Source organism: Zophobas morio, unplaced genomic scaffold (genome assembly GCF_036711695.1).
Source record: "Zophobas morio isolate AGI-343-1 ecotype UQ-CSIRO unplaced genomic scaffold, CSIRO_AGI_Zmor_V1 ptg000021l, whole genome shotgun sequence".
NCBI classification, from domain to species: Eukaryota; Metazoa; Arthropoda; class Insecta; order Coleoptera; family Tenebrionidae; genus Zophobas; species Zophobas morio.
The window spans coordinates 9,794,271-9,810,550 of record NW_026972126.1 but is presented as its reverse complement, the minus strand read 5'-3'; the positions used below and the strand labels follow the sequence as shown (position 1 = coordinate 9,810,550).

Genomic DNA, 16,280 nt, shown 5'->3' with positions numbered 1-16,280 from the left:
CATGTGCATACCCATGTATAAAAGGGTTCCGCAAATCGTACGGGTTGTTTTTCCGTATGATAGCCACTTAGAGAGGCCGAAGTCGATCAGTTGGACGTTGCCGTTGGCATCTAAGAGGATGTTTTCCGGTTTCAGGTCACGGTAAATGATACCAGCGTTGTGCAGAAAATCTAGAACAAAAACGAATAATCAAGGTATGCGTTAAAAAAATGAATTTCTGAAGTTATCTCATCCATATTTTGATGTAAGTAAATATTTTAGTTCAGAGGTGTACAATGTGACACTTGGCTTCTCAATATTTCAGACAAATTAATATGAAAGTTTTATATACTGGAAATGGAAAATGCTGAGAATGAAGTTCAAAGATCATACATCATGTAGGTTTTGAGAAATTTGTGGCTGCATTCTTAACAAGAACAAACCGCTTCCTTATTTCACCAAACAATTAATTACTTATTTTGCAATCCCTCATTTTCTGCACTTGAGAAAGTTAGGTTATGGGTCAACAATCATCACAACAAGGCGACAAAATTCACGAAATTTCAAAGCCAACTTGATATACGATATTTTTAATCACCTTGTACATAAATGTTGTAACGGGTGATCAATGAGTTTTCAGTGTACAGTAGACCACGGAAATATTTTTCATCTTTCATTAAACGGGTAAACGGTACAAATGTCAATGTCAACAAATGGAAGATATTAAAATCAAAATGGAACGCCACGATTGAAATGGTTTAATGTTGCAATAGGAGAATTTAAAATCAATTTTATGCCGCTACGGAACCGTTTTTGGTAATTTTTTACTCTAGGCAACCCATCATTCGTAAATCGGACCAGAAACATAACCTTACAAGTTTGAATTTTGAGGTTTAATTAATCAAAGAAATAAAAATACCTTCATAGCCTACCCTGATCGGAAAGCTTATTTTAGAGAATTAATCAAAATTCTTACAAATGAAATGTTTCTTGATATTTTGACCAGTGATGTTTGTAATAGACACAACACAAGTTTTATAACTGGTTTCGCATATAATTATTTACAAGGTTTTGAAACAATTTTTTGTATACTGTATAGAAGATTGTAAAAAATAAAAGAATATTAACTAAAAGGAAGATAATCTAGAGGTAATCAAAAACCGCGACATAAAACATGACAAAAAATTGCAACTACAAAAAAAAGGTTAGAAATAAACCCGACAAAAAAAACAGGCAAAAAAGTACAACAAACAAATCTTAGAAAAGGGAAAAAAAATTGAACACACTGATGAACGTGTAAAAAATTCTTGATATTTTGACCAGTGATGTTTGTAATAGACACAACACAAGGTTTATGACTGGTTTAGCATATAATTATTGACAAGGTTTTAAAACAATTTTTTGTATAATGTATAGACGACTGTAAAAAATAAACGAATATTAGCCAACAGCACACGTAAAACCAACTTCACGACAGTTTTAGATAAGCACTTAGAAAGTCGGTGGACGCCATTGTTTTTAGCTTGAAAGGGAAATTTTAATTTAGTACATTGCAAATACAAAATAATGCAACAACAAAGGAAGTTAAAAGGAAAAGAACCAAAAACGCGACAGAAAAGACAACACAAAATTGCAACTACAAAAAAAAAGAAGTCAAAAAAGGTTACAAATAAACCCGACAAAATACAACAAAAAAATGTTAGAATAGAGATGGCGACATCAAGCTTTTGGAGGGGATAAATAAACAAACTTAATTTTGAATGGCTACAAAAAACATCGTGCAAACTAATAAAAAAACCAAAATAATAATAAAAAACAAAATATTATTCAAAGTGGTGTTTTTGTTTTTTTTTTCCTGCATTTAATGTGACCCTTGATAAAAAAATCTAGGTTCAATGATATCTTTATCAATCTCCAAAACTCCTGGAGTGAAAAATAAAGAAAACTCTCACAGAATGACAAAATTTCTTATGAGTATATACGTTTGCTGCAAGAGCCGAAAGCGAGTGTTGCAATTTATTGAGTGAGAAATCTGTACTCAGCAACACATGGTACGCAGGGACCACGACTTTGTTTTTAGTAGATTTCCAAGTAAATGATATCCTGAATACGCTACTTAATGATTATTTTAGTAAGCAGGGCTGTCAAAATTTCGTATTTTTTTTTTATTAAATTTTCTAGGTCTGCAATTATTTGAAATTGAAACTCAAAAAGTAACATAAAAAATCAAAAGTAACAAGTTTTAATTACGTTTATTCAGTTTTTGGTAACGATTTATATTTTATTCAGTTATTTTAATTTCCATTGTCTATATTGTAACACATTCACAAACATGCAACTCTGTGTCATGTTTGAAACGTGTTTCTGCGAATTTTGAGCAGTAATAAGAATTATAAGTATAGTTTTGGAAATTTCATTCTACCCTATAAAATTTTATTGGCAATAACGAGACGGACAGTAGTACAATAGCAAGAGATATTTACAATTTAAAGTTGTCGCATGCCGGTAATCCCCAGATGTTAGAAAGCAGAATAATCCAGGTCCGGACAGGGCCCATCGTTACTCACGAATGAAAATGAGCATTATTTTATGAGTACAACTATTTGGTAAGTGTTTTCCGACAAATTCGGGTGAACTGGTGTGAGCCATAAATATTTCTTACCATTGCACTATTGTCCGTCTCGTTATTGTCAATAAAATTTTATAGGATAGAATAAAATTTCCAAAACTATACCTGCTTTTAAAATAAAATATTGGTTTAGGGTAAAAGACAGAATTTTCCTCACCTCTGAAGTACAGTCCAACAAATACAGCTTCGAAAAATGATCAAATTTGATTGATTTTGTGAATTTTATTTTTTATATACCTAAGTTATATAAATCGAGGCTGATTCATAAACCATAAGTACAGTATGTTATTTTACAAAATTTAAATAGCATTTCCTCTACAAAATTTTGTTGCTACCGATAATAATAAGATAAATTTTGGTTATCGTTTTAGCATCTACACGACCTTCATTAAACACAAATAAAACTTGGTAGTAATCAGTCCTATAATAATTTCTTAATAATAATAATATTTTATTGCAATAAAAATAAAATACAGTATTTCAGAGATTATCTCTGTATAGTTTTGGAAATTTCATTTTACCCTATAAAATTTTATTGGCAATAACGAGACGGACAGTAGTACAATAGCAGGAGATATTTACAACTTAAGTTGTCTCGTGCCGGTAATTCCCAGGTGTTAGAAAGTAGAATAATCCAGGTCCGGAACACAGTATAGATATCAATCAGTAGAGACAGCTCGCCGTCTTTCGTGACCCGTTTTCGTGGGTGGTCGTTCCCATTATGACCGAATGAGGGCGCCCAACTGACATCTAAAATATTTGAAATTTGGCAGTTTTGTTACAATATTTTTGCCGGTTTTGCTTGTTTAAGACTGCTTTTCCGATAGAATTGTACAAATAGTATAAAAATGTAATTTTTACAATAAAAGGTAAAATCTTTGTCCGATGAATTTTCATAGAGGATCCCTGTTGTGCGCCTTATTCTGTCCATCGTGTTTGGAATTCTTGGAAAAGATAGTAAACATAACACACTTTTTGTTTAAAAAGTCGTCGCAAACGGACAACAACGGTGGTTATGAAATAAATAATAAAAATTTATTATATATGATTCCGCTATTGTGGTAAAATTAAATATAAAAATAATAAGAAACAAACTACACGTAACAGAAAATTATATAAGCAGACCTTCTCTCAATAAACAATTTTTTTATTCATCATGTATGTATATATTTTTTTTGACCTACACAATCTTGAGTTTTATTTTGAGACGTTGCTTAACCCATAAGCAGTCGCGCGTGGGTAAAAATGACCCAAGCCGTACATTTTGTCAAATATCCTTTTTCGCTTAATCCCTATGGACTTCCGGTTTCATGAATTCCTTAATTATTCTTACCTGCGTCGACCCATACCAATTACCTGCACTTTATGTGAGCCGACAAATATGCATTTTTTTGTAATAATTTTTTTTTAATAAAAATTTTAGTTTATATGATATTACGCTTACGGGTTAAGTTGTTAGGTAAAATGGGTTTGACTATATATTAACAAGACGCCTTTGCCAAGACGCACTAGAAAACTGTTTTGGATGGATTAGGAAACAAAATGGAAATTCTATTAACCCCATATCTAATCAATTTCAAATGGCTTTTAGAAAATTAATCATACAAGATTATTTTGATGAAACGAACACAGGTAATCAAAACTGCGAGTCTGATATGGAAGAAATTTTAAAGTTAAATGTAGGTCGTCGTTTTGATGAAGAAGAATCAGTTACACACACGATGCAGAAGACCACCTTAAAAGATTGTGATTATCACTTTCACACAGCTGAACAAAACGCAATTAGATATATCTGTGGCTACCTAATTCGGAAATGTTTATTAGTACATAGTTGTAGTGAATGTGAAAAATATGCAAATGAACATAAAAGTTTAGACAACACAAGCATATATTCACATTTCAGAGCCTACCAAACGAAAAATTGCGAGTGATTTGGTAAATTATATATGCCAAACGATAATTTCTTTTTTTACATTTGTGAATTAGAGCAAATTTTTAGTGAAAATTTTGAAAATATAATTTTACAAACAACTACTTTGTTGAAATTTTTAAATTTATATAAGCAAGCTACATTTGTTCATCCATGCCAAAACTTTCCATACGATTATTTGCTTGCTTTGTATGCTAGGATGAGATTATTTTATGCACTAAAATTTGTAAGTGCTAGCTTTAAATTTACAAATGCCAAAGGTGAAAAAATTAATAGAAAGAAAATAATTTGGCAGCATTAACTTTTTTCCTTTTTGTAATTTAATTTTTATTTTATTTATTTTTTCTTAAATAAACCTCTTTCTTTTTAGATGTATTTATTACATTATTTTTACAATGATAATTAAACCTCAAGTATTCGGGGAAAGAATGTGCGAATTGTCAAATTGTATAAGTAATAAAATAAAAATTGTAACAAATCATCGTGTTTATAAATTAAATATCGACTTTTCTTTTTTCTTATTGCGATTCACGATTATACGATTTCAGCAAACTACACCGTTTGCAATAAATTGCGTACACGTATCAATTTTTGAAATTGTAATTGAAGTGATACTTTTTAAATTGGGTGGCGACATCTAGGAATAGTTTAGGCAACGACCACCCATTACGGCTTAAAATTCGAGTCAGAAAGAACAAAGGCGCCGACACGAGCTGTCTCTACTGATTGATATCTATACTGTGTCCGGACAGGGACCATCGTTACTCTCGTTATCGTCAATAAAATTTTATAGGGTAGAATAAAATTTCCAAAACCATAATAAAATTGAGACAGACGAGAGACGAAACGATTTTTTTTTGTAATTTGAAAAAAGAAAGAACACGAATGATTTAAATTGGGCCAACCTTGTTATTACATCACTCAAAAATTTTTACTTTTAATCCTAAAAAACCAAACATAATAGAGAGGTCATTAAAAGTGTGTCCACATTTTTTTAATTCTACACTTTTTCGATATTTTGTTGAAATATTTTTTGTCCAACTTACAAATTAAACTTAAACATATTTTTTATATTTTTCTGCTAATTAAAACACTTAAATATTATAACATCGAGCAGGGTTTTGATATTCCGAGTAATCAACTCAAAAAAAAAAAAAATACACTGAAGACGAGTTGTAGATGAAACAGTGCATTTTTACAAATCTATTCAACATATTTTTCAACGCGACGTCATCAAACATTACGCAGGAGATATAAAAATGTTAATGAATATTGTGAAATTCTTAAATCAACTGAACATTTCTAAGTACTCCAAAACAATTATCAACAGACGTAAATCTATTCATTAACACTTTACAAGTTGAATTTTAACGCAGAAACCACGCATACCTGCAGTAAATTATCTAAAATCAAATAATAGTCCAAATTACCCATTGTAGACATCCGAAAAAATATTATACTAGTCTAGCATATTCAAAATGAACTTTGAACCTACTAAGGTTTTTTTTTTAATTTGTGCGACAAACAGAAAATTTGCATTTTCGTATTCTATTAACCTTGAGACGCCAGCAAAACATGAATTCGCCAATCGCTACCATAGTTCCAGTGGAATTAAAGATCATTATAGTTGAAATTCTTCAAAAGACTAAAAAAAGGGTTAACCTATTTTGCTCCATCTGTCGCCAGACAAAAAAAATCAAGTTTCAACTTAAAATATTAACCGGTATATATCCAAACAAATAACAAAATCATATGTAACCCAAACAAAATACATTAAATTTTAATTATACCAGTCTGATTTTTTGTCTGAATTGCTTTAAATTTTTAATCAAGAATTTAGAACGGTAAGCCAAAAACTGTGACGTCAAAACTGCCTAGGACAAGAGAGTCTATAATTTTGTTTTTTAAAAGGGACTAATATTTTGAGGTTAAGATTTCAAATGCTTTAAGATAAAACAAAATAAACAGCAAACAGGGTCTAAATTCCTTGCTAACAATGCTTGAATGCCATATAAATTGGCTATTATTGGACGAAAAACATCATAATCTTTTGACATTTCGGGAAAAATTAACTTAGACACTGCGTCTATAAATAAAAATGAATGCATTCCAAAGATATTTTATCTTTTATCTTCAAAATACATATTGACAAAATTAGACGTTCTTTTCAAGTTCATTGAGATAAAAAAGAAGACATTTTTAAAGAGATGTCGTAACTTGAACCACCACTTTTTCATGTTTCACATCTTTCATTAAGCAAATTCATTCAAGAACTCACTAAATTGACTTTCAAATTACTACAAATTATTATAATTCAGTTCAACTGTGCATAAATTTCAAATCAAATTAAGTTAAACAATTTTGGACTATTAATGTAATGGTTGCCATTTAATAAATACCACGAGACGCTAAGGCTGAGGAATGAAACATCATAAATCTGGTCGTGAAATCATTGTGAAACTAACCGAGTAACTCTAGAATCAAAACAAAACAAACAAAACAAATTTTAGTAAATGTGGTTCTGAAAGTGATACAAATTAATAATTTAAAGTATAACAAATTCTACTAACCATGAAACGGTACCGTTCGAGCACTAGAAACTAACTGTACTTTTTAAAAACTCTCGTCGTGATGATATAACTTATCAATTAATTTAACATACCAGGAATCGAAATCGTTAAACTTCGAACTTCCTCTACCCATTGTCAAGAGCCAACATTTACTTTCGGCGAACGTGACAATCAAACATCAAATATTTGCACACGATGAGACATCTTCAGGTCAACGTAACGTCGAAATGAGCGCACAAACACTAAACTTACCGAGAGCGAGGGCCAATTGGGCAATATAGATTTTGACTAAAGCCACAGGAAGGACGGCGTATGTCTTCAAAAGATTGTAAAGTTCGCCACCGGCAACGTATTCGCTAACTACAAACAAAACCAATTTAGAAAAACACCTACACTAGTACGGGCAAAAAGAGCAAACCTATGTACAGTCTCTTCTTGCTCTGCCAATGGAAGGGACAGTCGACGATATAAGGATGATGGCCGCACACCCTTTGTATCTGCACTTCGTCTTTCACTTGTCGTACGGCGTTCTCTTTAATTATCTGCAATCAGAAAATGCGTCTCCATATAAAACATCATACTCGTGCGCTAGAAAAGTGATAATGCCAGACGATTCGTAACCAGGTCAAGTTTACTAATAGCTTTGTAAGTCGAGATAATCGAATTCGCAAAAAATATCTACGCATGATTACATCATTTCGGTGCAGCGAGCTAAAATTAGGAAAAGGGAAGGTTTGACCTTTCGTTTTTTCGGTTTTGGATGCGTCGGAAATAGGTGCAATTTAACTACAGGTAAAAAGTTAATCTAAATCGGAGTTTGTTTTGATATTGGGTCGAGAACAAAAAATATCTGCAGAAGTGAAGATGTAGTAATAGTATACAGAACAATCTCAAACACAGGTAAAATGTGACAGATTCAACACACATTTTACTTTTTATTAGTTCGAAGGCTTTTTATAGAAATACTGCATTGAATTACCAACGTACAGAATACTGATGGGATTTTGTTTTTGTAACTAAATCCTGTTAATATTCACAATTAACAGGCTGTTTTTTGGCCAGATCTGGTTAAATGATTTTCTTTCGTGTTTTGATATTCATAATATTAAAATATAGGTTATGGTACACATTTGAACATTTGTTGTCATGCAATGAAAATTTTCGAGCAGTTACTTTTTGGTTTTTTGATATTTCCAACTGCAACTTCATAAACTGATAAATGTTATGCGCAACTACGAAAATCACGGCACTTTATTGAATATTAAAGAAATGTCACCACTTATTTTAACAAATGAAAAAATTGCGTGCGGTTTATGTGATTTCTTATTGATGTGCGTGTAAAATAAAATAACGCGGTCTTCACGCAAATATTTCGACTCAGAAGTCATCAAAAAGCAAGTTAAAGCACTCACATTTATCAAAAAATTGGTTTAAAATTATTTAGGCACAACTTTTCATGTCCCTGAAGCACCATTTTATTTTTTTATGACAACGCCTGTAACTATATTAAAATACAAATTAAGTTAATTGATTCATTTAATTTTTCTAAACTGTGTCCTCAATTCCAAAAAATAAAACATATTGTTAAGGCGATAATAACATTGCATCTGCAACGATCAACTAAAAGGAAAAGTGCTTATTTTCGTTACACTTGTTATGATTTACTTCTAAGAAAGAAACGCATTTATGGCTACGTTTATGTCATATTTTCAAAATTTGGTGGTTAGGGAGATCAAAAAATCATAGATAAACTCGATGGATGAAGATCTCGGAAAAAAAATGGTTAAAAAAAATTCCCGAACCAAACCTTCGAAAATACTAAACTCCAAAGCTAAAGAATTAAATTCATAATTCTGGTCTGTTTTAATGGACTGCATGTCTTAAAATTACACAGTTGAATATTTTGCTATTAATAATTTAATAATAATAATTTGCTTCATTACAGACGAATTCATTTTTTGCCATTGGCAGATGTGATTTTAGAAAATTTTTATGAGAATTTTAGATTTTAAATTAAATTTGCATTAAACCATATCAAAAGTTTAATATTTTCGTTTCTTTTTAGTTTTTTTCGAGTTCTTCATTGGTTTCTCAACGTACCTGTATAATAGTTTAAAATTTTAATATTTTCTACAGTGTAGCATTTTCTGTCATAGAAAAAAGAACTCACTATAGATATTAATCTATACTGAAAAAGAAATATTTTGCATTCTTTCAGAAAGTGAAGCCATCTACTGTATTTCCAATTTTTTAAATTTAAAAGAAAACACATTTATAGCTAAATTTCTGTCTTAAATTTTATATTCAACCGTAACCAAATTTGTTTTGACGACGTTAATCTTTACCGAAAATTCGACGTGTCCTATTCAATGAATAAAATGGATATAATGTTCCCCTAAAAAATTTTTATTTAATTTTTTTGTGCAAGAACTTCTAAAAAATATGAGTAGATTCATAAAACACAAGCAAAGTCGGCCGATTTAACTCACCTGATTTTTCCAAATTAAAAAAAAAACACATTTAAATATTTTTTTTATTTTTCAAACTTAGAAAGTAGAATGCATATTACGGCCTTTTTAAATGCAATTTAAAACAAAATAAAGTGAACACCGACTAGAATAAAATATTTCCAACAAAATAAAGCGATAATTTTTTTTGTTTATTTATTTACCACCTTAAAACGTTTGCAACAATTGCAAAGGAATCAGTGTTGTATTTTCTAAAATAGTCACTTTTTTACAATTTTGGATTTTTTCCCTGTTCATGGTAAAAGATAAAAGTGGATTAATAAACCACAAGTAATTAGCGCATGAATTAAATTATAAAGCTAGGGAAGCGTTAAAAATAGGATCCATCAGGCCAACGGTTACTTTCATGTTTTCTCGACGTTTCATGACTCCTGAAATATAAAAAAATAGATCTCCCGTTTCCGTCTGCGTGTTTGTCTGTCCTCTTTTCTGTGTCGATTTTATTAAACAGATAATCTCCGAAATTATTGGGACTAATTGCTCTCAAGTTTTTTTGTATATTTTACGAATATCGTGTAGATGGTAAAACGTAATTAAATTCGCAAAATCAAATTTTATAATTTTTCAAAGAAGCAGTATTGTATAATATACTGCATGGGTATTAAATAACTAACTATTTAGCTACGTAAATAAAAATAAGTGCCATCAAAAACTGAATAACCATCAGTAAAACTGATAATTTTTGTTATTGCAATTCTAAAAATTTGAAAAAATTAAAAAATTGTGATTTAACAAAAAAATCATTGATTTTTTATTTTTTTTAAACTCGATTTTTTCCAACCCTGGACACAAATGTAGATGCACAAAATTTTGCACACTTTAGATGGGATTTAATTCGCGAAATTTTTAATGATGTGATCTATCTAGTTTTTGAAAGAAATACGCAGATAAATTTTGATACGCGATTCATCACATTTACGATAACCTTAAAACGTTTGCAACAATTCAAAGGAATCAGTGTTGTATTTTCTAAAATAGTCATTTTTTACAATTTTGGATTTTCCCCCGTTCATGGTAAAAGATAAAAGTGGATTAATAAACCACAAGTAATTAGCGCATGAATTAAATTATAAAATCTGAACAGAATTTACCTTGAAAATTGTTGACCGATAGTCTTATTAAAGTACATCCAAAATGCTACCGCAATCGGTCCAGTAGTTTCGAAGAGAGTACGTATCTAAACAAATCGCCAATGGACAGACCGACGAAAATGGAAGACCTACTTTTTCGTATTTTTGGGGTCACAAAACGAAGATATTTTCACACTGCACAAGCTGTAGTATGTGAAAAACCATTAAATATGAGCCTTCGTCAAATCGGTCTTACAATGTTTCCCTATCTTCAAAATGTTAAAAAAACTACGGAACCTTTATAAACCCAAAATTAATAAATATGCTCCATTTAATCGAATGTTGCTTATATTTTGAAAACATAAATAAGAAAAGCGGGCTTTCTGTTAAATTTTCTTAATTATTTTGGAAACCGAAAGATAATTTTGTATTTTAGTATACATAGACGTTCAGCATATGGCCGTAGTTATTAAAAAAAGTTTTTGTTTGCTTTTTTTCAAAATAATGTTGGCACATGGCTTTCAAATTAACCGAAAAAAATCGTCTGGGGAACAAATACAAAATCTACAATTTTTTTATTTCCCGAGCGTAAGCGAATCGAGTCCGTCGGCCGACTCCCTACTTTTAAGTTTTCTCGACCTTTCATGACCCCTAGGGCCGGTTTATAGAAAAGCGAATTAAATATTTAATCCTCAATTAATTTAGAAGAGGATTAAAAAATGTGGAATATGAGCCCGTGATTGGTTAAAACATGCACACTGCCTAGGAACGGACGACAATTAAAAATTAATAGCGAATTAATTTTAACTTCCGATTTTCCGTTTCCGTCCGTCTGTCTGAGAGTACTGGGTCGATTGTTGTCAAATTTTGTATTTAAATATTTATATTAAGAATGTCATGTAGATGGTAAAACACTAATCAAAATTTGTAAAATTGTAAGTAATAAACGCGGACCTGAAACCTTTAGCAAAACGACGACTTTTACAAAAACCACACGTTTTTATTATCAACACTTAAAATTTATGCAGTTATATTATTATTACCAATTTGAAATGAAATTCTGTTCAAAATACTTTTACCGCTAGTTACACAAATGAACTTTGGGATCCAAACGACAATAAAAAAATAAGCGCTTTGTAACACATATACGACAATTTATTGCTCTTTGTAACTCCTACCTGGTAAACTACCTATATTGGGCGCTACGGTCGGAAGTGCGAATTTCTGGTCCCTCTGGATGTGCCAACAACGGAACATAGAAAACTCACTTATCGAAACTAGGAATGCAGTAAGGTACTACTAGGTCTGATAAGAAACAAAACCCGAAATTGAAAACTTGCTTGTGTAGTAAACAAGATTATCGTCCAACTAATTGTTATTTAATTACTTCTATGAAAGCAAACGTCGTTAAGCTTTATCTCGACAGTATTTTGTAAACCCACGCCACCGAAGTTTTCAACTTGATCATAACCATAACGAGCAAATGAGGAACGTGTTCGAAGAAGCAACTGAGTAGCATCTTCATGCACAATTATGTAACAGTACATTAATATTCCTGTCTGCGTAGATAAATAATCGGTTTTCTTTCACTTTTCTCAAGTGAATAAATAACACTCCTATAATTTTTTCCCGTAATTGAAAACTCGAAACACTGTATAGTGTTAGACAACACCAACATAAAAACTAAAATACAACAAATAAAACTCGCAAAACTCACCTTAGATTTGGACAGAACCTTCAGAGCGTAAACGTCTCCCTTTTCGTCCTTGACCTTGTACACCTTGCCGAAAGCTCCCTTGTTGATTTCTCCTAAATTTTCGAATTTGTTTTCTTTGTTGTTGGTCAGCAACGGAAATTCCGGTAAGAAGAACGACTCGGTTTGGGAAACGGGCCAAGCAGTCTTGCTAGATTCGTACGGCAACGTCAGCGTCGATTCCTTCCACCTGTAAAGACCAAGGGATGCACTTGTGTCGAAACGACAACTGGCCTGTTTGTCTCAACAGGACGGTTATAACTAGTAGATGCTGGACCACATGCTGCGTTTGGGGGCGAATTCGAGGAAAGAGGAGGGTGTTTTTGCAGAAACCAGTTTCATTTGGGAACGACCTTGCATCACAAAGAGATGTTGTTGTTGGGGTGGGTTCGGGGTTGTTAGGGGCACATTCTGCGAATGTGATGTTGTCGTTTCGAAACGACCTTGAGGGTATTCCTACCGACCAGCGCATCCGTATAACGTAGTACACTATCTGCTGTTACATCAGCTTTACTCGTATTTATTATTTTGATAATCATATGTTTTGGCGCCGATAAGATATCAGGGGGATCGTTGGCCTATGACCTAAATAAAATTTGTCCATGAAATTGGATTACGATAGCTCGGTGAACACAATAGGTAGTAAATTTTTTAGCGATGTACAATTTCAACATCCGCTTGTTCGTTTGTTGCTATTAAGAACTGGTGCTTTTCGATCAGTTTGGAATACGTTTTCGAAACGACAGTCTCGATTAAATGTTCGAACTATTTTTGAATCTTTGTCTGCCACATTTGCTAAAAATACGAATAAAACATTTCGGCTTCAAAGGACAGAAAACACCTGGGGTTCTACCTCTTTCAACATTCTAAAATAAAGCAGCATTGGTGTGGGGAAAAACTACAGAGAAAGAACAAGTCCATTGCTAGATCTGAATGTTTGAACTAGAAAATCCTAAGAATCAAACAACAATAATTATACTAATTTTAAAAACAATTTGATGTCACATGCTTGTCACACCGAGTCAATAATTTTACAATATAACTTATTGGTGTCAGCACATCAGGATATGCGATTTACAGAAACAACGTATTAAGTAGTATTAAGTAGACGAAGATTTTCTTTTCTTTTATATTTGGCTGTTTGACATAAGTTAGTAGGGCTTACCGTAAATAACAATAATACTCACGCTATACTAGTGTTAAATTCATAAATATTTATGTTTACACACATCGTAAATAAAGCAATATTACGTATATAGTGGGAGATGATCATTAAAAATGCCATAAAATACCATTTTTTTTTCATATTACAGTAGGGGCCTTTAGGAATTTATAGAACTTCGGACAGGAGTAAGCGGTATTAAATTTCTTTCGTTCTAGTCGAAGTAGATCGATATATAAAATAATCATTAAAATAACGTCTGATTTGAATGAGTTAGTCCCCTCCAAATAGATCAAAACTATTAAGTGGTAAGCTACAATCGACAAAATGTTCTGAATATCACTATTATAATTCTTATTAAATAAAGACGTTTGTATTTTCACATTTTCGGGAAAATGGGGTGACTCGTTCTTAATTTGATCAATAAAAAATACAAATGCAATGATCAATCACAAGTAAAAACTCATTATATTTTGTACATTTTGGGTAGAATTTATTCGGTAAAATTTTGAGATGACATAATCAATTTTTTGAAGCTGATAAACAGATACATTTTAATTAAAAAGTTACCATGCTTACGACAACTTTAAAACATCTCCAAGATTTCAAAGCATTCGGTGCTGTAGTTCCTGATTAAAACAATAAAATAAATTCAAGCATTCATTACTTTTTTTTTGAGTCACCCTGTATAAGCAAATCCAATAAATCTGAATGGAATGATAAATCACAAGAACAGACTCATCATATTTTGTACATTTTAGATAGGATTTATTCGGCAAAACTTTGAGCTGACGTCATCAATTTTTTGGAGGCGATAAGTGAATATATTTTGATTAAAAATTTATCATGCTTACTACACCTTTAAAACATCTTTCAAAGCCTTCGGTTTTGCAGAATTTAAACCCCATTCACTATGTACAATTTTGAAGTCACGTCATCGCGTTATTGATGGGGATGTTTAGAAAAATTTTGTTTAGCGTTTATCATCTACATGATATTCCTAATATAAATACAAAATTTGATAATAATCGGCCCAATACTTTCGGAGATTATCCCTCTAATAAAAATCCGGGACGACAGGCAGACAGGCAGACAGGCAGACAGGCAGACAGACAGACAGGCAGACAGGCAGACAGGCAGACAGACAGACAGACAGACAGACAGACATATGGAAACGGGGGACCTATTTCTTCGTACTGTAGGAGTCATGAAAGGTCGAGAAAACGTAAAAGTATAGAGTCGGTTGATGGACTCGATTACAATACTTCCTTTACTTATCCTCAGGAAGTAAAAATCAAAATTTTATAACAATATTTTACAATTTAACTTTGAAATTGCAAAAAACGAACGCTGTGAAATATTGTAACTATTTTGTGACCATTATTGGTAGCATCGTAAATCGTTAAATCAAATTTTTTCGTCATCTTACAGTTTTGCTGACTGCTTTTTAAGTTCATGCGAGTTTTTGGGAAAAAACTGAGTGCGGTTAATTAATTAATGAGTCCTCTCTTCTGCGTTGAAGACACAAAACCAACCAAATTTCATTTTCTTTTAACCGCTGATGCTAATGGCCGAATTCTTTCAAAGTATAAACATAAACAGTCGAAGTTAAGCATGTATCTATTATCTGCTTAAAACACATTTCATATTGTCCATGCTATTAATTACGCGACTGGTTTTTGCGTTATAAAGGTCACAAAATCAAATTTTGACTTCGACTAATTTTTTTGTAACAAGGTAACAAATTTTTAAACATTTTCTCATTTGTATGGTGATTAAAAAACCATCTAAAGTGTGAAACCACGAATGTAACAAATTCGTTAATTGATAAACTAATAATATTAGACTATTAAACAGGCTATTACTGTCCATAATTGCCCCTGTTGACGATAGTCATCTTGCTAACGTCATCAACTTTTTTAAATGTAATGGTATAGTTTTATACGTCGTACCTTTGAACAGCAATTTTCTAGTAAGACTACATTTAATACATAAAAATACGTTTCAAAGTATTGTATTTATTTAATTGTTAACAAAAAATTTGCTTTGATAAAAGAACAATGTATATAAAAGTTTTCGTACACTGACTAAGAAAGTATGCAAACAACATACTCTGTATATTATCAATATTATCATGACCAGAGATTTATTTATTTTTAGCTTATCATCTTCCCGAGGAAGTGACAATATTTAGACTTATTCAACAGTTTTAATTCCTATGAACTTTGTATCAATAACATTAATCTTCCAACAAGCCCAGCGCAACGGATCGAATTATATCGCCCACAATTCAAGTTTGAGACTATAAAATTTATAAGATAAAAATAATTGCAAATAATGTGACCAACTTTTTTTACCTTCGACTGCAACAATTATCATATATAATTTTAGGTAAAATATTTTAATTGTACAAAACAAATGTGACCATGCCATTTTCTTGGTAGTTTTAAACAACGTCAGAACATTACTTTTCTGGGGCGCTTTGGACATTTGCATTAGTCCCCGCTGAGCTCAGATCCATTAGTGGCGGACATTATTTTTGGCCCCAGGTGTACCTTTTACTGCTCTTTTCAATGTATATCACATTTTCGAAATTAATGTCGTCTACCAGTTTGTTAGCATTTATATAAAGAAAACTACTTTACTACCTTTAGTAAAA

At 31.6% G+C, this 16,280-nt stretch overlaps 1 protein-coding gene across 1 annotated transcript in view; it reads right to left on the bottom strand.

Moving 5' to 3' along the window:
• Window positions 1–16,280, bottom strand: part of S6kl (S6 Kinase Like) — a 98,305-nt gene that overhangs the window by 73,881 nt on the left and 8,144 nt on the right. The window contains exons 3-6 of the mRNA XM_064061510.1: window positions 12,424–12,649; window positions 7,527–7,650; window positions 7,361–7,468; window positions 12–170 (exon numbers count right to left, since the gene is read on the bottom strand). Of these exons, the coding sequence (XP_063917580.1) occupies window positions 12–170; window positions 7,361–7,468; window positions 7,527–7,650; window positions 12,424–12,649 (617 nt within the window). The remainder of the gene's footprint in view (window positions 1–11; window positions 171–7,360; window positions 7,469–7,526; window positions 7,651–12,423; window positions 12,650–16,280) is intronic.